This window comes from Bufo bufo, chromosome 2, assembly GCF_905171765.1.
Source record: "Bufo bufo chromosome 2, aBufBuf1.1, whole genome shotgun sequence".
Taxonomy (NCBI): Eukaryota; Metazoa; Chordata; class Amphibia; order Anura; family Bufonidae; genus Bufo; species Bufo bufo.
In genome coordinates this window covers 602,764,565-602,784,973 of record NC_053390.1, presented here as the reverse complement: position 1 = coordinate 602,784,973, position 20,409 = coordinate 602,764,565, and the positions used below count along the sequence as shown (strand labels likewise).

Here is a 20,409-nt window from a genome sequence, read left to right as displayed (position 1 = left end):
TTGGAAAAATTTGCAAATTTCAAAGTTTCAGTTTCTCTACTTCTGTAATACATAGTAATACCCCAAAAAATTGTGATGACTTTACATTCCCCATATGTCTACTTCATGCTTGAATTGTTTTGGGAATGATATTTTATTTTTTGGGAATGTTATAAGGCTTAGAAGTTTAGAAGCAAATCTTGAAATTTTTCCGAAATTTACAAAAACTCAATTTTTAGGGACCAGTTCAGGTCTGAAGTCACTTTGCGAGGCTTACATAATAGAAACCACCCAAAAATGACCCCATCTAAGAAACTACACCCCTCAAGGTATTCAAAACTGATTTTGCATACATTGTTAACCCTTTAGGTGTTGCACAAGAGTTATTGGCAAATGGAGATGAAATTTGAGAATTTCATTTTTTTGCCTAATTTTCAATTTTAACCCATTTTTTCCACTAACAAAGCAAGGGTTAACAGCCAAACAAGACTGTATCTTTATTGCCCTGACTCTGCCGTTTACAGAAACACCCAATATGTGGCCGTAAACTACTGTACGGCCACACAGCGGGGCGTAGAGTGAAAGGTGCGCCGTTTGGTTTTTGGAAGGCTGATTTTTATGGACTGGTTTATTTACACCATGTCCCATTTGAAGCCCCCCTGATGCACCCCTAGAGTAGAAACTCCATAAAAGTGACCCCATCTAAGAAACTACACCCCTCAAGGTATTCAAAACTGATTTTACATACGTCATTAACCCTTTAGGTGTTGCACAAGAGTTATTGGCAAATGGAGATGAAATTTGAGAATTTCATTTTTTTGCCTAATTTTCAATTCTAACCCATTTTTTCCACTAACAAAGCAAGGGTTAACAGCCAAACAAGACTGTATCTTTATTGCCCTGACTCTGCCGTTTACAGAAACACCCAATATGTGGCCGTAAACTACTGTACGGCCACACAGCGGGGCGTAGAGTGAAAGGTGCGCCGTTTGGTTTCTGGAGGGCTAATTTTGCTGGACTGTTTTTTTGACACCATGTCCCATTTGAAGCCCCCCTGATGCACCCCTAGAGTAGAAACTCCATAAAAGTGACGCCATCTAAGAAACTACACCCCTCAAGGTATTCAAAACTGATTTTACAAACGCTGTTAACCCTTTAGGTGTTCCACAAGAATAAATGGAAAATAGAGATTAAATTTCAAAATTTCACTTTTTCGGCAGATTTTCCATTTTAATATTTTTTTCCAGTAACAAAGCAAGGGTTAACAGCCAAACAAAACTCTTTATTTATGGCCCTGATTCTGTAGTTTACAGAAACACCCCATATGTGGTCGTAAACTGCTGTATGGGCACGCGGCAGGGTGCAGAAGGAAAGGAATGCCATATGGTTTCTGGAAGGCAGATTTTGCTGGATTGTTTTTAGACACCATGTCCCATTTAAAGCCCCCTGATGCACCCCTAGAGTAGAAACTCCAAAAAAGTGGCCCCATTTTGGAAACTACGGGATACGGTGGAAGTTTTGTTGGTACTAGTTTAGGGAACATATGATTTTTGGTTGCTCTATATTACACTTTTTTGTGAGGCAAAGTAACAAAAAATAGAAATTCAGAAATTTCATCTCCATTTGCCATTAACTCTTGTGGAACACTTAAAGGGTTAACAAAGTTTGTAAAATCAGTTTTGAATACCTTGAGGGGTGTAGTTTCCAAAATGGGGTCATTTTTTGGAGTTTATACTCTAGGGGTGCATCGGGGGGGCTTCAAATGGGACATGGTGTCAAAAAACCAGTCCAGCAAAATCTGCCTTCCAAAAACTATATGGCGCTCCTTTCCTTCTGCGCCCTGCCGTGTGGCCATACAGCAGTTTACGACCACATATGGGGCATTTCTATAAACTAAAGAATCAGGGCAATAAATATTGAGTTTTGTTTGGCTGTTAACCCTTGATTTGTTATGGGAAAAAATGAATTAAAATGGAAAATTTGCCAAAAAATAGCTGTTTTGGCACTGTTTTTATTTTTTAATATTTACAACGTTCATCTGACTGGTTAGATCATGTGCTATTTTTATAGAGCAGGTTCTTACGGACGTGACGATACCTAATATGTATACTTTTTTATTTATTTAGGTTTTACACAATAATATCATTTTTGACACAAAAAAAAAACATGTTTTAGTGTCTCCATAGTCTGAGAGCCATAGTTTTTTCAGTTTTTTGGCGATTGTCTCAGGTTGGGTATCATTTTTGCGGGATGAGATGACGGTTAGATTGGTACTATTTTGGGGTGCACATGACTTTTTGATCGCTTGCTATTACACTTTTTGTGATGTAAGGTAACAAAAAAATAGCTTTTTTGACACAGTTTTTTTTATATTTTTTTTACAGTGTTCACCTGAGGGGTTAGGTCATGTGGTATTTTTATAGATCAGGTTCTTACGGACGCGGCGATACCTAATATGTCTACCTTTTTATAATTTATCAGGGTTTTACACAATAATATTTTTGAAACAAAAAAAAAATCATGTTTTAGTATCTCCATAGTCTGAGACCCATAGTTTTTTTATTTTTTGGGCCATTGTCTCATGTAAGGGCTCATTTTTTGCGGGATGAGGTGACGGTTTGATTGGTACTTTTTTGGCGTACATGCGACTTTTTTGATCACTTTTATTACCTTTTTTGGGAAGTAAGGTGGGCAAAATTTCAATTTCCTCATAGTTTTTATTTTTTTATTTTTATGGCGTTCACCGTGCGGGGAAAGTAACATGACCGTTTTATAGATCAGGTCGTTACGGACGCGGCGATACCTAATATGTGTAGTGTATTTTTTTTTTTTTTTTTTATTCAGTGATAAATGTGTTTTTTTGAAACTTTACTTTTTTCACTTTTTTTAACTTTTTTTTTGACCCAGACCCACTTGGTTCTTGAAGATCCAGTGGGTCTGATGTCTGTATAATACAGTACAGAACAATATATATTGTTCTGTACTGTATTTTACACTTGTCTGAACAGATCTATGCTTTCAGCACAGATCTGTTCAGCACCATGGACAGCAGGACGCCTGAGAGGCGTCCTGTTGCCATGGGAACCTTCCCCGTCTGCTCAGTACTGGTCAGAACTGCGCAGACGGGGAAGGGTAAGTACAGGGCTGAGGGGGGCTCTCTGGGGGCTCTCTCCCTCTCCCATCGGGGGGCTGCAAAGGCACAGCAGCCCCCCGATGGGAGAGGGAGAGAGCTCCCTGCGCTGTTAACCTTTTCCATACAGCGGTCCGTACGGACCGCTGTATGGAAAGGGTTAAACGGCTGACATCGCAGATGTCAGCCGTTTATACCAGGGTGCCAGCAATGTGCTGGCACCCTGGTATCCCCACTAGACACCAACGATCATTGAAAGGGAGGCGGGCGGGGGATCGCAATCCCGCCTGCCGCACCGCCCGCCTCCCGCAGCTTACCGCACCTCCCCACCGCCTGCGACACCCCCCCTGCACCACCCGCCCACATAATATTATTCAGGGGTGCAGGGGGGGTGAAACATATTTATTTTGGGCATAGTAAAGTTTCTGATCCCCGCGGTCAGGGACCGCGGCGATCAGAAACAGCAGAAAGCGCTACAAACCGCAGGTCTGAATTGACCTGCGGTTTGCAGCGATCGCCGACATGGGGGGGTCACAGGACCCCCCTCGGCATTGACCTAAGGTGCCCGGCTGTGTGTGACAGCCGGGATCTCAGCGCTGTCACCATGTCTGCAGACATGGTGACAGTTTATGCCATGACGTGTATACTCATCATGGCGCGCTAAGTAGCAGTGCTCCATGACGAGTATACTCGTCATAGGTCGGGAAGATTTTTACACTTTCTCCTTCTCTGATCGCTTCCCTGACAGGAATTGGGGCGATCAGAGAAGGAGAAGCACATAGTCCCTCCCTAACCCCCCCTTACCTGCCCCGATGCGCTGTGATTGGTCCCTCTGCAGTAATGGACCAATCACAGCGATCGTGGGCGGGTCAGAGCTACAATACAGCTCCTGCCGGCTTCTCTGGTTGCCTAGCAACCCCAGCACGCCGGCTTCACTGGAGCTTCAGCGCTTCGCTCCCTGCGCTGACAGTGAAAGCCGATCACGTACATGCACGTGGGAATGCGGTGAGGCACCACATTCCCCCACGTACATGTACGTGATGTTGCGTGAAGGGGTTAAAGAGACATGTCTGTCAAACTTTATTTTTTTTTATATTAACAAGCTATCAAGGATTCAGCACTGGAGCATCATGTCCACGAAGGTCAGTTTATCTGTTACTGACATGGAAATCCCAGGCCTTGCTGGGACAGAAATAATATGTTACTGTGGCTGATGCATACCTCCCAACCATCCCAGATCAGTTCCAGCAGATCCAGGAAGGCTGAAGTATGTACCTCAGCTCCCTGCTTCATCATTCACCAACCTGTGCTCTATACAACTGCAGGTGTGATGCAGTGACATCATCGTGCCTACTGAGCGGTGGAGGAAAGTGCACAGGCCGAGTATCATTCCATGCACAGGCCGAGTATCATTCCATGCATTGGGAATTGGCCTGTGCGGTCTCTTGTTCAGCTAAGCAGATGTGATGCAGTGATGTCATCGTACCTGCTGCTGGGGAGAGCAGGATGTGTTCTGTTCATTGGGGGAATGGGGTTAGGCGAGTATTACTTTTTTTATTTTATTAAAACTAAAGGGGCTTTACTGTAACTGTAAGGGGGCATATCTACTGTGAAGGGGCACGGAAGGCATAGCTACTGTGTGGTGGCAGTAATGGGGCATAACTACAGTTTGGTGGCACTAAAGGGAAATAACTACTGTGTGGGGGCATAACTACTGCGTGGGGTTACAAGGAGGGAGACTGGACGTGTATAGATTGGCAGTGGGAGGAGTTAAAGGTGTGCCTTAGTGTAAAAAAAAAAAGTATAACATTTGCACCACTTATGCCTACCTTCTTATTAAATATTCTGTGCCTATTGTACTACTAAACTTGTAAATCTTTCACATTCCTCTTCCATCCTCTTGTGGTTTCTGTAATGTAAAAGACTATTCCTGCTCTATAGATCAGCAGGGCCACTGCACAGATCCTGGCTGACATCTAATCCTAAGTATATTTCATACTAGCAGAAGGACCCCGCCCCTTTAACAGTGACCTCCACAACAGCCTGCCCCCTTAACAGTAACATCCGCAGAGCCCTCCCCTTTCACAGTGACCTCCACAGTGGCCACCCCTTTATTAGTGACCTCCACAGTACCCCGTCTTGTTAACAGTGATTTCCCCAATAACCCGCCTCCTTATCAGTGACCTCCATAGAGCTCCATTCCCTTAAAATGTGACTTCCACAATACCCCGCCCCCTTAACAGTGACCTCTACAGCACCCTGCCCCTTAACACTGACCTCCATAGCGGACCGTCCCCTTAACTGTGACCTCCACCGTTCCCTGCCCCCTTAACAGTGGTCTCCACAGCATCCCACCCCCTTAACTGTGACCTCCGCAGCAGCCCGCCCCTTTAACAGTGACCTCGACAGCGGCGGCCCCTTTAGTGACCTCCACAGTACCCCATCTCCTTAACAGTGATCTCCACAACACCCCATCCCCTTAACAGAGGCCTCTACAGCAATCTGCCCCTTAACACTGACCTCCATAGCGGATGGTCCTCTTAACTGTTACCTTCACAGCAGCCTGCCCATAGGGTGGCCAGAGATCCGGTTTTAGGCTGGAAAGTCCAGCTTTTAGACTCCCAGGGCCTGGACGGACACAGGGATATCCTTTTGAACAGCTCACTCTCAGACAGCAGCACTGTTCTGTCTGAGTGTGAGCTGCAGGAAGGAAGTCACCCTCCCTCCCACCCCTTCAGCTGACAGAAGTTGATTTTTACCTTCATTTTTTCATTCCCTGTCGGCTGCAGAGTGGGAGGGGCGTGGCCTAACTGGGTGTGGTTTAAAGGGACATGGGGGCAAGGTTTTTAAGTCCATCTTTTGCCCCCTTAACTGTGACACTCCCTTAACAGTGTCATTCACAGCGTCCTACCCCTTTAAAGCTGACCTACAGCACTGAAGAAAAATGGCTGGGTTGTTATGGAAACCTGGTGTAAAACTGTGAGCATGTGGAGACTAAGGGTCTGCAAGCTTCTATTGGCTGATAAGGGTCATGTGACCAGGCTTCTCTTGGCTAATGCATTTTTTGGGGAATATCTCAGGAACGGTACATGCTAGAGAGCCGAGACCCAGTCTAAAACCTTCCCGGACACCTAATGTACCTGTGTGCCAAATTTCGTGGATGTAAATGTGACGGTGCGGATTCCTTTAGCGGACATACACACATACACTCAGCTTTATATATTAGATATTTCTGGGCAGATGCAAAGCCTTTTATGCATATAAATATATACAGTGCCACACAGGATTGCTTTTAAAGGGGTTGTCAGGGCTTTTAATATTGATATTAGGTCATCAATATCAGATCGGCGGAGGATCGTCACCACCGCCGATCAGCTGTATGAGGAGACGGCGCGCACGTGCTGTCTCCTTTCTCTTCCTGTTCGCTTATGCGGTCTATGGTCTTTGCCATAGAGAGGCAGCGGTGAACAGTAGCTCAAAAAAGTGAGTACACCCCTCAGATTTTTTTAAATATTTTAATATATCTTTTCATGGGACAACACTGTAGATATGACACTTTGATACAATGTAAAGTAGTCAGTGCACAGCTTGTATAACAGTTGTGGGGGGTTAGCTCTTCTCCAGGGGTCATTCACACAAGTATCTTCGCTAGACACCAAGTTTCAGGTCCAAACATCGCTTTATTTGGCACCTCAGCAAAACACACATAAATGATACAAAATAAACACCTGCCCGGCTGGGCTCTAACTAAACATAACATAACCTGACTCACCTAAAGCACCGTTCACACACGGTCATAACATGCAGCTTTCCCAGCCCAATGTCCATCAGCCTCCTGGCTGTACAGAGCACCGTTCACACACGGTCTAAAGTCCAGTGCCTTTATGGGGGAGTGTGGCCCAGTAGTCCTCCCGTCTCCGGCCTTGTGACCACTTGTGCCCAAGCGTCACGGCATCCCCCAACAATCCGGCTAGCACCTAGCCCCGTGGCCCCTCAGCCAGCCCAGCTGAGACCACTCTTCCAGAGCCTCCAGCAGGACTGTGTTTCACAAAAACTCTGTCTCCTTCCCCAGACTGGGAGCCACACCCAAGTCCAGCAACAGGATTAAATACCATCCCTGGACATGGGCATATTCCAAAATCCCAAACTGGAGCATGGGGAACAGGCACCCACCCAACACATTGCCTGTTCCCAGTAAAAACCCGCCCTGGACTAGCTGGAGCCAGCTAAGCTAAGTAGCTTGGTGTCCACCAACTAGCTTAGTGGCCACCTATATCTAGGGCCTTTACGCCACCAAGGCCGGGCCCCATGGTGACACACTCCTGGTGCAAACAACACCCCTTTTTCATGCTTCCCCGGGACTTTACTGCACCCATCACTATTCACATTGCCACACAGTGTAAATTTGGGGTGCCCTCAAAATAACTTAACACACAGCATTAATGTCTAAATCGCTGGCAACAAAAGTGAGTACACCCCTAAGTGAAAATGGCCAAATTGTGCCCAAAGTGTCAATATTTTGTTTGGCCAGCATTATTTTTTTTAGCACTGCCTTAACTCTCTTGGGCAAGGAGTTCACTAGAGCTTCACAGGTTGCCACTGGATTCCTCTTCCACTCCTCCATGACAATATCATGGAGCTGATGGATGTTAGAGACCTTGCGCTCCTCCACCTTCCGTTTGAGTATGGCCCACAGATGCTTAATAGGGATTAGGTCTGGAGAGATGCTTGGCCAGTCCAGCACCTTTACCTTCATTTTCTTTAGCAAGGCAGTGGTCGTCTTAGAGGTGTGTTGGGGGTCGTTATCATGTTGGAATACTGCATTGCTGGCTAGTTTTTGAAGGGAGGATAATATGCGCTGCTTCAGCATGTCACAGTACATGTTGGCATTCATGGTTCCCTCAATGAACTGTAGCTCCCCAGTCAGCAGCACGCATGCAGCCCCAAACCATGACACTGCCACCACCATGCTTGACTGTAGAGAAGACACACTTGTCTTTGTACTCACCTGGTTGCTGCCACACATGCTTGACACCATCTGAACCAAAACGTTTATCTTGGTCTCATCAGACCACAGGTTGAGGTCCCAGTAATCCATGTCCTTAGTCTGCTTGTCTTCAACAAACTGTTTGCGAGCTTTCTTGTGCATCATCTTTAGAGGAGGCTTCCTTCTGGGACGACAGCCCTTTAACCTCTGCAGCAATGCTAGTAGCACTCATATGTCTATTTTGAAGATAACCTCTGGATATGATGTTGAGCACTTCTTTGGTTGACCATGGCAAGGCCTGTTCCGAGTGGAACCTGTCTTGTTAAACCACTATATGGTCTTGGCCCCCATGCTGCAGCTCAGTTCCAGTGTGTTGGCAATCTTCTTATCGCCTAGGCCATCTTTATGTAGAGCAACAATTCTTTTTTTCAGAGAGTTCTTTGCCATAAGGTGCCATGTTGAACTTCCAGTGACCAGAATGAGAGTGTGAGAGTGATAGCACCAAATCTAACACACCTGCTCCCCAATCACACCTGAGACCTTGTAACACTAACGAGTTACATGACATCCTGGGAGGGAAAATGGCTATTTCAGCACAATTTGGCCTTTTTCACTTACTGTACTCACTTTTGTTGCCAGCAATTTAGACATTAATGGCTGTGTGTTGAATTATTTTGAGGGAACACCAAATTTACACTGTTATACAAGTTGTATACTGATTACTTTACATTATATCAAAGTGTCATATCTTCAGTGTTGTCCCATGAAAAGATGTAATAAAATATTTACAAAAATGTGAGGGGTGGACTTACTTTGTTGAGATACTGTAGCTGATCGGCGTTGGTGTTGGATGTTGGACCCCCGCCTATCTGATATTGATTATTAAAAGCCCGGACAACCCCTATAAATGTGTGCTCTTGCACTATTCTATTACATTTCTCCATATTTTCAAGATCTCTGCTTACAGTCAGTGAATCGAAACATTCTTGTTCCGGTTATAATTTTTTATTTAGAAAACCAATGCAGTTACAAACTTGCTATGGCAAGTCCTCAACCTTTCCAATGCACAATTCTCTTTAATTATTTCAAAATTAGATTTGTCACTATGTTTTATGACATAAATGAGTATCCCATGTACACTGATCCATTTAAAAGGGTTTCCTGAGACTTTAATATTGATCATTGGGGGTCCTGGGTGTCAGACCCCCCACCGATCAGATACTAATGACCTAGTAGGAGGATAGGTCATCAGTATTAAAGTCTCAGAAAACCCTTTTAATGCTACACTGTAATAGGCTTCTCAGCTCTGTTTCTTTGGTTTATTCATGCACTGATTTGTTAAAGTGGATCTGCCATGGGACTATGCTGTTTAATTACATAGGTTCCTAAATTCCCCATTAGGCAGCACAATGCAGAAAACGAAGAATGGCTGTCCAGTTTTGGTTCAATAAGCGTCTATAAAACTGTCTTGCCATGAATTTAATAGCACCCCTGTGTGTATTTAAAGTTGGTCCATCATGAAACTATGCTTCCTTTTTTATCATGACTATGGCTATGCATCCAGTGTATTCTTCCTTCTCGGCTATTAAAATTTTTTATTTTTTTAAGGCTTTACTATGGAAAACACTGCAATCATGACAACACTGTAGTGCATGATGTGCATCAGTTTAAAAAAAAAAAAAAAAGAAAGCAGGATTCCCAAAAAAAGAAAAAATGCATCTTTCTGAATTTGTCAATGTGATTTTACAAGTCCTGTTTCACTACAATGTAACATCTCACTGCTGCTCTAAGTAAAATGTACCACAAAAGGTACAAGTACACTGCAGATCATCTATTTCTGATTGGCTTCTGAGAACAAACGGAAGACCATCAAAATCGATTATCATTACAGCAAGGGTTAAATGGTTATAAATTAGCAACGAAACCACCAGTGAGGGGGAAAAAAAATATAAAATCAGCTAGTTGCACATAAACTGAAGGAAATGGGCCTCTGTAGGAGGAACTGCAACTCTCTACTTCAAGGCTTCTTCTGACTGTTGTACACGTGGTTCTACCATGAATTATTTAAAGCTACATACTTGATAGGGCAAACGCAATGAAGAACAGTCATGAACTTGCTAATTTAACCCTGCATAATTATTGAATGTTGCATAAGGCTAGGTCTACACGACGACATTTGTCGCGCGACAATAAGTCGCAACATTTGTCGCACCAATGTCGCGCAACAATTTTTATAATGGCAGTCTATGGTGTCGCACTGCAACATGCGACATGCTGCGACTGCGACGCAACAGTCGCAGAAAATCCATCGAGATGGATTTTTCTGCGACTGTTGCGTCGCAGTCGCAGCATGTCGCATGTTGCAGTGCGACACCATAGACTGCCATTATAAAAATTGTTGCGCGACATTGGTGCGACAAATGTTGCGACTTATTGTCGCGCGACAAATGTCGTCGTGTAGACCTAGCCTTAAAGTGAGCTTGCTTCCATCTATGCCTCCATTACAATTGATCTATTATAATGTGTGCTGCCTCTTCTAAGGAATACCTCAATGTTTCTTGCCCAATTAATCTGTTGCTCTAATGAATAGCCCCCCAGAGCGTTTAGCTTGGGGGGCACAGGCACCTCGGTTATATATGTAGGCTAGGTATATATAGGTATGTTTGTATATGTATATATATATATATATATATATATATATATATATATATAGTGCCTTCTCCCCCTTCCCCCTTCTCTCTCTTTTCCCGCTCTTTTGTTTTAGGGTACCTGTAAAGGTGTTCTGAGGTAACCGTTTTTTTCCTGTTCTGGGATGTTGGCTGGCTGAAAAATCCTGGAAGCTGATTGGTGGAGAGCGGTTGCTGGGGGAGAATTCCGAAGATTTGATTTGTTCTGGTGATTGCGGCGGGAATCTTATCCCCTTTACATTGCAGCTGCTCCGGTGGTTCGTGGCCAGTCTGAAGAGTGAAGAGGAGCATCGCCCGCCCTTCCCCCCCTTTAAAAAAATAAAAATAAAAATATGAGGTTTTGTTGCTGGGGCAGAATCACTCAGTGTAGCTGGGTGGATGTAGTTCTAATTAATTGATTATGCTTATGGGTTATTGAATAAATTATCTATTGGAGAATAATTACGATAATTTATTCTGGTGTTAATTTAATTAAGGTAACTCATAATAAAGCATTGCGGCCATTGTTTATCCAACCCAGATTGTGGTGTCTTATTTATTGTTAGTAAGTTCTTATGAGGAGGGTGCGATGTGCCTCCATGATACCTGGCACTGAATTCCACAAACTACCCTCAAGCGAGGAATTCTTCATAATGTTGGCAGTGAAAATCGACTTCCTTAAGTCACAGTGCTTGCCTGTACGTTTCACAGATCTTTGCATCGTCCGTCATTGTGATATGCAGAGTCACAGGCTGGGCCAGAGCACGTGACCGTTGCAGCTAGTGTTGAACAAAGTCGCTTCGTCTCCATACAGCATTCAAATGTATGTTATTCTCAAAGTCTTGCGGAACTTCGGGATTCTTAAACTTTAAAACCATTTTAAAAACATGGATCTGAAGTCGGCTTTGATACAGAGGTACCAGTCGGTGCAGACTTCGGATGAATGTTTTAAAATCGGTTTAAAATTTTAATTTTTTTTATAAATTGTTGGCCGAAGTTATTCGCCAAAGTCTCGCGAGACATCGGGAATAGCGCACTTCATCTTGCCGGAGCACATGCATTTTAATGCTGTACGCAGACCCATCTCCGCACAGCATTAAAACGAAGTTTGGAGCGAATCGACTTCAGATCTAGGATCCATAGCTCGATTTGCTCAACACTAGTTGCAACCAATGACTGTCCTCAGCTGTAAACAGCTAAGGACAGAGAATGGGTTACATCACCGCTGCTGTTTGTAAAAAGACAAAGGCAGGGATACTGGACTGGGGTTGCAGAGAACGGCAATGGAGAAACAGGAAAGTATTTTATGTATTTTTTTTTTTCATTTTTAAGAGAGAAGAGAGACTGAGGTTATGAAGCCTTTCTCTAATAATTATTCTTGGCAACAGTAAGTGAGCCTAGTGTACTGTGGTACTTTCCAGCCTTGATGCTGCAGGGATTAGTTTGTCAGATGTCTTAGAAAGTACACTTTGTCTGCATTCTCTAATGCATATACCACAACACACAATAAATGCATTTAGATCCATTTAGTATGAAGAACAAAACATCTAGTATTCTTCATTAACTAACCATGTATGTTCACTAGAGATGAGCGAATCGAAGTTGGCGAAGTGGAATTCCATCCGAATTTCAGGAAAAATTATATTTGCCCCGAAGCCGAATTTCCTCATGCTTCGTGGTAATGAATCAAATTTTTTCCTAACATGGCTGCTGCACGTGTTAGGACATGGAGCAAAATAATCTGGGAACGAGGGATCACCCACAATGCCATGCATGCAGCCAGTTATACTGCTACTTTTAGGTTGTTTGCACTATATGATATATCAGTAATTCCATCAAATCTTGCTTGTGATTGGGGTGCACGTTCTGTGTGATACAGCCATTTACAGGGTGTATTAATAGAAAAGATACATATGTCCTATTAGCCGTTCTGCGTTGATTTTATATTGTTTAACTTTTTTTCTGGGTGGGGTGTATTAATAGGAAAAAATATCTGTAATAATTGCCATTCAGTGGTGAAGTTACATTGTACTACAGCCATTTACGGGGTCACTTTGTGACTGGGCCACTCTGTGGTCTTCTCATGCTGCTGCCACCTCACCACTCTATGGTCTCTAGGGATGAGCGAATAGACTACGGATGAAACATCCGAAGTCGATTTGCATAAAACTTCGTTCTAATACTGTACCGAGCAGGAGCTCTGTACAGTATTGGAATGTACTGGCTCCGATGAGCCAAAATTATTGCTTCGTGAAGTCTTGCGAGACTTCGCACAATAACTTGTACTGTAAAAAACTATTTCCCGAACTTGGCTTCGGTTCCAAGGTACCAGCAGGGTGCGATTGGAAAGTGAGTGCCGTGCTGGAGTGCAGGACATTTAAAAGGTAAGGGTTATTCCAGGGACATAGCTATAGTGGAAGTGGCTGCTACCTGGCTCACCCAGGAGGAGGATTGAAAGATTGTGTTAAGGCCCCCTCAAAAGTATTATAGAATACATTACATAAAGTGGTGACTTGATATACAATGTATACGTGTAGAAAACAGATTGAGCAGCTGTCTGGTTTGAGAGAGCTGTCTTGATTAGCCACAGGAGTGAGGGTTGCACAGATGTAGGCGGTTGCCTGTGGGGCGCATTCAAAGATTTGCTGTGGGGTCCAGTCCGTTCTACTTACGCCACTAGGTTATTTCTGCTCCGTGCCAAGGTTTTAAAAATGTCAGAAGACCCCATCAATGCAGCTGTTCTTGGTTGCTGCCTGATCCCCTGCTGCTCTCCACGTCCTGGTCCTGAGAATATATGTTGACATAGGGGCATGTTATCACTGCAGTGGGTCACTCATTTCAGTGGGACTGCCTGGGCATCTAATGTGTATGAGGGGGGTCCTAACAGAAGCCAGGAGAGAGAAAAAAGTACTCGGCTGTTGGATTTTAACATCCTCATTCCTTTTGTTCGCAGGGACGATAAACTACCACCAGAGGTGTCTGACCATGGCGCACTCCACTTTCTGCATTCAGAACACATGCACACACACTCGGCCAAACACCCTGTGCAGATGCCATGGTCAGTGGCGACAGCTTACTAATGTGTATAGACAGCCTAACCTTTCATCAATGACAGTCGAAAAGTTTTTAGGAAACCGGTTTTAATTGTTCAATGCAATGCAAAACATATACATAAAGAATAGGTTAACAGAGGACTCTCTGAATTAAAAATATTGTGCCATGTTCTTTAAGATTAAGGTCTTTTTGAATATATTACTCTTACATAAAACATTGCAGTGCCACAGGTCATCATGACTGTATATGAATAATAACAAGGCAGAGTATAGACACCAGTCCTAGAGCTTGTAAGCCAAGGAACCAAAGCATGACCCCGAAAAACAACAGGAGCACGGGTTCCACAGTCCTTTCACCAAAGTACATCCGGGAGAAGCCAGTGTCCAGTAGAATTTTGTTAATTTCACCAAAAAGTGTCCCCATTTTTTCATAGTCATTCCGTAAGATCTGCTCAGGATGGTTGTTCTGAATGGCTGATGTCTGGAGGGAAAGATAACAGGAAGGGATTTGTTTTATTTCATACAGTTCTGAACAGACATGTCTACTATAACACGACAAGATGGTCTGAAATTAAAGAGGTTTTCCAGGAATTTACAGAGATGACCTCTCCTTACAAAGAGTCCTCACGTGGATGATGAGCGCCTTGTGATTGCCACAGGCCCAGCGGGAACCAGAGAAGGGGAGATACAGACCAAAGGGATATTTAAAAAAGAGGAGTAAGGGTTTTTAGTTTATTTTATACAGCTCAGGGCCTTGTGCCCATTTTATAAAATCTTGGAAACACAATAAGGAAAACGGCTAATTTTATGTAATAATGAAATATAACTGTAAAATTTAAGAGGCATTCAAGATGATCCTGTATACTCAGATAGCCTTTTGTCCTTCTGTAGCTCATGAGTTACTTTCTGTTAAATTTCTAAAACAATATTGACACAAGTATACAAATGCAATGCAAAAGGCACTAAGCAAATAGTGATTCACATGTAAAAGAGTTTGGGAAAGGTATAGTATTAAGTAAACATTTAAAACATTCACTAACGAGACAGGTTTCAGGGTAGCTTTGATCATGGAGATTCCCAATTATTTTTTTCAGGATTGACATCATGGTTAACGTCAAGATTATACCACACATTGGCCACTGACTCCCACTGGAAACAAATTTACTGTGTGTTATTTAGGTTTTTATACTGTGTCCATCTGCATACAACAACGTAGTAGACTACACCTTCCTATACAATGAAAAAAAGGTATGCAAACATACCAGCCCAATGTATGCCAAAATTACACTTTTTGAATATGCTGGCTGCATGAGGACCTGTTGGGGAATACTCCTAACCGCAAACCTCCAATATAGCCAAAAAATACAGTATGTAAACACAACAAGTTTTTTTTAGTCACGTCTGTATACAGTAATACACCACTTACAGAACTTTCTACATCACAATATGCAGCTGCTAAGTGTGCTAGATGGCAGATCTTCAGGAAACGGTGTATAACAGACATGAAGACTATAAATATCAGAAGACAGACAAGAACAGGTTAGAAGAACAGGAAGTCCTAACAGGAAGTAGCAACAGAAAGGTATGAGAGAGAGTTATCACCAACATTTTATGTGCTACCACTAGAACACCGCATCTTTAAAAGGCATCTCCAAGAAATAGGCCTATATTTATTAAAAGTGGAGCCACAGCCACAAAATTAGGAATTGTTTAATATAATAGATTTATGACCACGTAAGTTCCAACATCCATTATTGCCATTAAAGCGTTACTCTCATCTTATCAAGTGACCCCCAATTGATTCTGGGAATTAAAAGGTATTTGAAGAATATATTTATAATAAAGTAACATTTAAGTATTTTCATTTTCTTAATTCCTGGAGAACCCCTTTAAGGGGCTGCGGCGCTGATTTACTGTAGATTTCCTGCACAGCAGCCTACCCACCATCCAGCTGTGCCTGAAACTAAATTAGTGCCTTGTCCCCTTCATTCTCATGATTGGCGGGGGAGGGGGGGGGGCTAAAATTCTGGCACATTGTTTTTCTACAACAGGATCTGTGTAAAATAAAGATGGTACACTTTTTTCCTCATTAGCGCCCTTCTTTACATTATTTCTAAAGTCACATTCCTGAATTCGTTAATAAATATTTTGCATGGTGAATCAGACACAATTTTGGAATAAAATGTGTCTGAAAAAAAAAAAGAAACAAGTACACTGATAAAAGGAGGGCACAGACCTTCTAGCATTCATATGTGCAAAAGACTAGTGACTGGCCAAAGTACAGCCAGAGTACTACAAAACATGCTGTATATTAGAGAGGCTAGGGACACCTCAGCACTGATTTGTATTAGGGTACTTTCACACTAGCGGCAGGACAGATCCGACAGGCTGTTCACCCTGTCGGATCCGTCCTGCCGCTATTTCGGCAGTGCACAGCGAGAGGCCGTCGGACATGTCGTAGTTTAGCCTTTCGCCGTGCCGGAGCTCCGCCCCGCCCCCCATTATAGTCAATGGGGACGGAGCGGCGGTCCAGCGAAAAAGTGGCAGGACAGATCTGACAGGGTGAACAGCCTGTCGGATCCGTCCTGCCGCTAGTGTGAAAGTACCCTTATTCATTTGCTTTCTATATGCTAAAGTACACAACCTTCTAAATAGTCTCCATTAAAAAATGTTCTACCACTTTGCTTCTTGCTGCAGAATCTGGCATAAGTTCAGACATCTGCTCCTATTTCTGAAGACTCTCTCGGCTCTTCACTTCCCTTTTCTCAGTTTTAGGGAGGAGAGGAAGTCGATAAAAAGAGTGTAGATGGAGAAAGAATCCAAGAAATATAAAATGAAGCAATAAAAATTGCTGTGAAATTGTTGTTTTTCTCTCAAGGCAAGCACTATCATATGTAAAAAGATCTTTTCCATATTAAAAGGTGTCCATAGCCTTAAAACTAGAGTAAATGCCCAGGGGAGGACTGGGAACTTAAAGTGGCCCTGGAAAAACTAAACGTGGCCTCATGTTGTAGGTGGGTCCAAATTGACAGAAGGCGGGGCTATAGATACCATAGTGCAGGACAAAATACCACCCCAGCAGAACCAAATACCACAGTGCAGAACAAAATACCACCCCAGCAGAACCAAATACCACAGTGCAGAACAAAATACCACCCCAGCAGAACCAAATACCCCAGTGCAGAACAAAATACCACCCCAGCAGAACCAAATACCACAGTGCAGAACAAAATACCACCCCAGCAGAACCAAATACCACAGTGCAGAACAAAATACCACCCCAGCAGAACCAAATACCACAGTGCAGAACAAAATACCACCCCAGCAGAACCAAATACCACAGTGCAGAACAAAATACCACCCCAACAGAACCAAATACTACAGTGCAGCACAAAATACTGCCTCAGCAGAGCCAAATTCCACAGTGCAGCACAAAATACTGCCCCAGCAGAAAAATACCCCAGTGCAGCACAATATACTGCCCTTAGCAGAGCCAAATACCACAGTGCAGCACTATAGTGCCGCCCGTCCCATAGTATAAAGCTGTATCATCGTCCTGAGGACGGCAATACAATTGAATTCAGGAGGGCACCTGTGGCCACTAGTCGGATGCATAAGTGCCTGATGCTCCTAGAATTAATGCGGAGAGCATCAGATCTTTATGTACCTTGCTGATGGCCAAAAGGAGGGATTATGTGGTCCCATGGGCATCGGCCCACCAGGAAATTTCCCTGTAGGGTCTATGGCCAATCCGCCCATGGAAATGCATATGTAGTAGTTAAAATTACCCTTTATTGAAATCTATAGACCAAAATCATCAATAGATGGTATATCGGCCATGCAGGATTCCCATTAATCGTCAGTTACTTTTATTATGTCTCAGAAACCTTTTCTCCCTTTATCTCTGCAGGGCATGGCTGGATCTCAGAGTTATTGATTTTGTCCTTCACACACACTGCAGGTTTGTAGGCTTTTTTGTTTGTTTGTTCTTATAAAATAAGATACTCTCCATCTTCTAAGGCAGACAAATGTTGAGACTGTAAACTGCCAATACCAGTTCCCACAAACACTTCATTCCACAGGGTGGCTATGCCAGAAACATTAGCAGCAAAACGCAGTGTTTGCATACAAACAATGAGATCATGTGGATCACGTGAGCGTTGTCTCACTAAAGAGCGCAGCACAAAAAGCAATTGCATAATTCACATCAGCAGCAGAACAGAAAAAACGACTCTCAGTAAGGTATATTGCGGTGCAGCTCTGTTTGCTAAAGCCTTCAAACCTTATCCCAGAATGCAACAGGACCAAGAGATAGAGTTGCCAAGTCACCATGAGTAGCTGACTAGAGATAACAAGGCAGCATATGTCCAGTATAAAGAGGAAAGACTGTGGGGCCTAGAAGCTGCACCGTTCTGTAGTTATCTGCATTGGTGAAAAACCTGAAGCAGAAGCAGGTTCTAACGATTACGGCAACATCAAATTTATATATTTTTGTTTTACTACTTTTGTATAATAAAAATGAAGACAATTCATTTTTTTGTCTTGTCGAGACCAATAACATATTTTTCCACTGACAACTTTAAGAGGGCTTGTTTTTTTTTTTTTGCAAGGTGACTATTTTTAATTGGTACCATTTTGGGGAACATTTCTGATAACTTTTTACAGTTTTTGGGAGGAGGCATGAACAAATATTTTCTGGCATTGTTTGTCATGGTGTTCACAGTGTAGTTTTTTATTTCCTAAATAAATCAATGCCTCAGCTGTTTGGGAATGGCATGGCGCAGGAACTACAATAGACAGAGTTGTGTAGTTCCAGTGTTGGAGCTACTCCCACACAGCTGATCAGCAGGGGTGTCGCCCCCATCCCTGACAATCAAACACTGATGACCAATCCTGTGGATCAGCCGGCAATCTAAAAAAAAAAAAAAAAAAAAAAAAAAAAAAAAAGGCGCAACCCCTAAAGATTTTTATTTTTCTGTAATGAATTTTTGTAATCACTTCACTAATACACTTAGTGAAGTGATTACAAAAATTAATTACAGAAAAATAAAAATCTTTAGGGGTTGCGCAGTATTTGCAGTGGTGGACTGAAGGAGCCAGAACAGTACATCAGGGAGCAGGTACATATGCTTCCCTCTACAGGTCTGGTTGGAGAGTTTAAATATGTTAAAAAGCTGGAGAACTCCTTTAAATTGCTCATATACATTACCTGACAGTTGGCTAAGCATGCCGATTTCAGTAGAGTCTACCGACTATCCAATGTGTATGGGGGTGGATGTCAGGGAATAGGAGGATAGGGCATGTTGGATTCTGCACGAGATAAATTGCTGTCAGTCTGACGCAGACTTATTGCTCCTCCACCTCTGAAAACAAATGCATGCTTGTGTATGGAAGAGTCAGGAGGAATTGCCGTCACTTGATTTCATTGGGTGGTTGGACATTGTTAGCGGTTTTGATATTGAACCAACTTGAACAGCATAGTCATATGGTATGAGGCAGTCAGTAAATGTCCCCTGACATGGGCCAATTTTGCAAGCGATTTATAGGAAGGTGGTCAGTGGAGGCGACTGCTGCATTTGCATGCAGTGATCTCCTCCACAGCATGGGGAGTAGAGATAGCTAATGTCATCGCTCGTCCCCATACAGCCTCATCGTTTACCAGCAGCAGAGCGGGTTTACACAGCACAAACTGCTGCCAGCAAAGGACGATTTAGGTGCCTACATAAACGATCCAATTACCTGACGAACTAGTGTTTAGTTCTTTCATTGGGTAATCAGAGGCACATTTACACCGCCAGATAATCGACAACGACCGTTCCCAAGAATGCTCATAGCTCATGTGATTATCTGGCAGATTCTCAGCCCGTGTAAAGGGTGTATTAGACGAGCAGATTTTCTGCCCGCTGTTCACTAATTAGCGTTCGTATGATCTTTCAGCATGCTTTCGTATGAACACTCGTTAGCGTTCATCTTGCAGTGCAATACTGCAGCCAATTGCCCAATGAAAGCGCTCGTTCATCGGGCAATCGGCAGCAGTATTACACTGCAAGATGATCGCTAATGAGCGTTCATACGAAAGCATGCTGAAAGATCAGGACGTGCTGGCAGCAGATAGTGCCGCCTAATAACGATTTGCCACTGGCAAACCACTAGACCGTACGGGGACGAGCATTGGAATAGCTCCCCATGTTGCCGAGGAGATCGCTGCATGTAATCGCAACGGTTTCCTCAGCAAGCAACTGCCGGGACGGAAAGCTTTCGTCCCAACAATAGTCTGCGTGATCTAATACACTCTTAAGCGGACCCTATAGTAATTAGCATCAAGTATTAATTGAAGCCGTGCATCCCAGGAGAAAAAAACCTCAGAGAAGAATCCTAAAGCAGTGTGTGTGATAGTTGGATAAAGGAATGTTTTTTTTGGAACACAGAGTGGAACACCTTTCCTGTAAACAGAGCAATTAGGAGCATCTTTCATGGGAAAAGCATGTCATTTAGCCATTAGGTTTCATGCTACAGGAAAACCCATTTCCTATTCTAAAGGTTCTGCAAGTGCTTTCAATTTGCAAGTGATATCATGAAGAGGCTTTTGTGTTT

The 20,409-nt window shown here is 43.2% G+C and overlaps 1 protein-coding gene across 1 annotated transcript in view; it reads right to left on the bottom strand.

Moving 5' to 3' along the window:
• Window positions 1-13,891: 13,891 nt before the first annotated feature.
• FAM241A (family with sequence similarity 241 member A) overlaps window positions 13,892-20,409 on the bottom strand; it is a 73,747-nt gene continuing 67,229 nt past the window's right edge. The window contains exon 2 of the mRNA XM_040418377.1: window positions 13,892-14,296. Within this exon, the coding sequence (XP_040274311.1) occupies window positions 14,051-14,296 (246 nt within the window). The 3' untranslated portion in view covers window positions 13,892-14,050. The remainder of the gene's footprint in view (window positions 14,297-20,409) is intronic.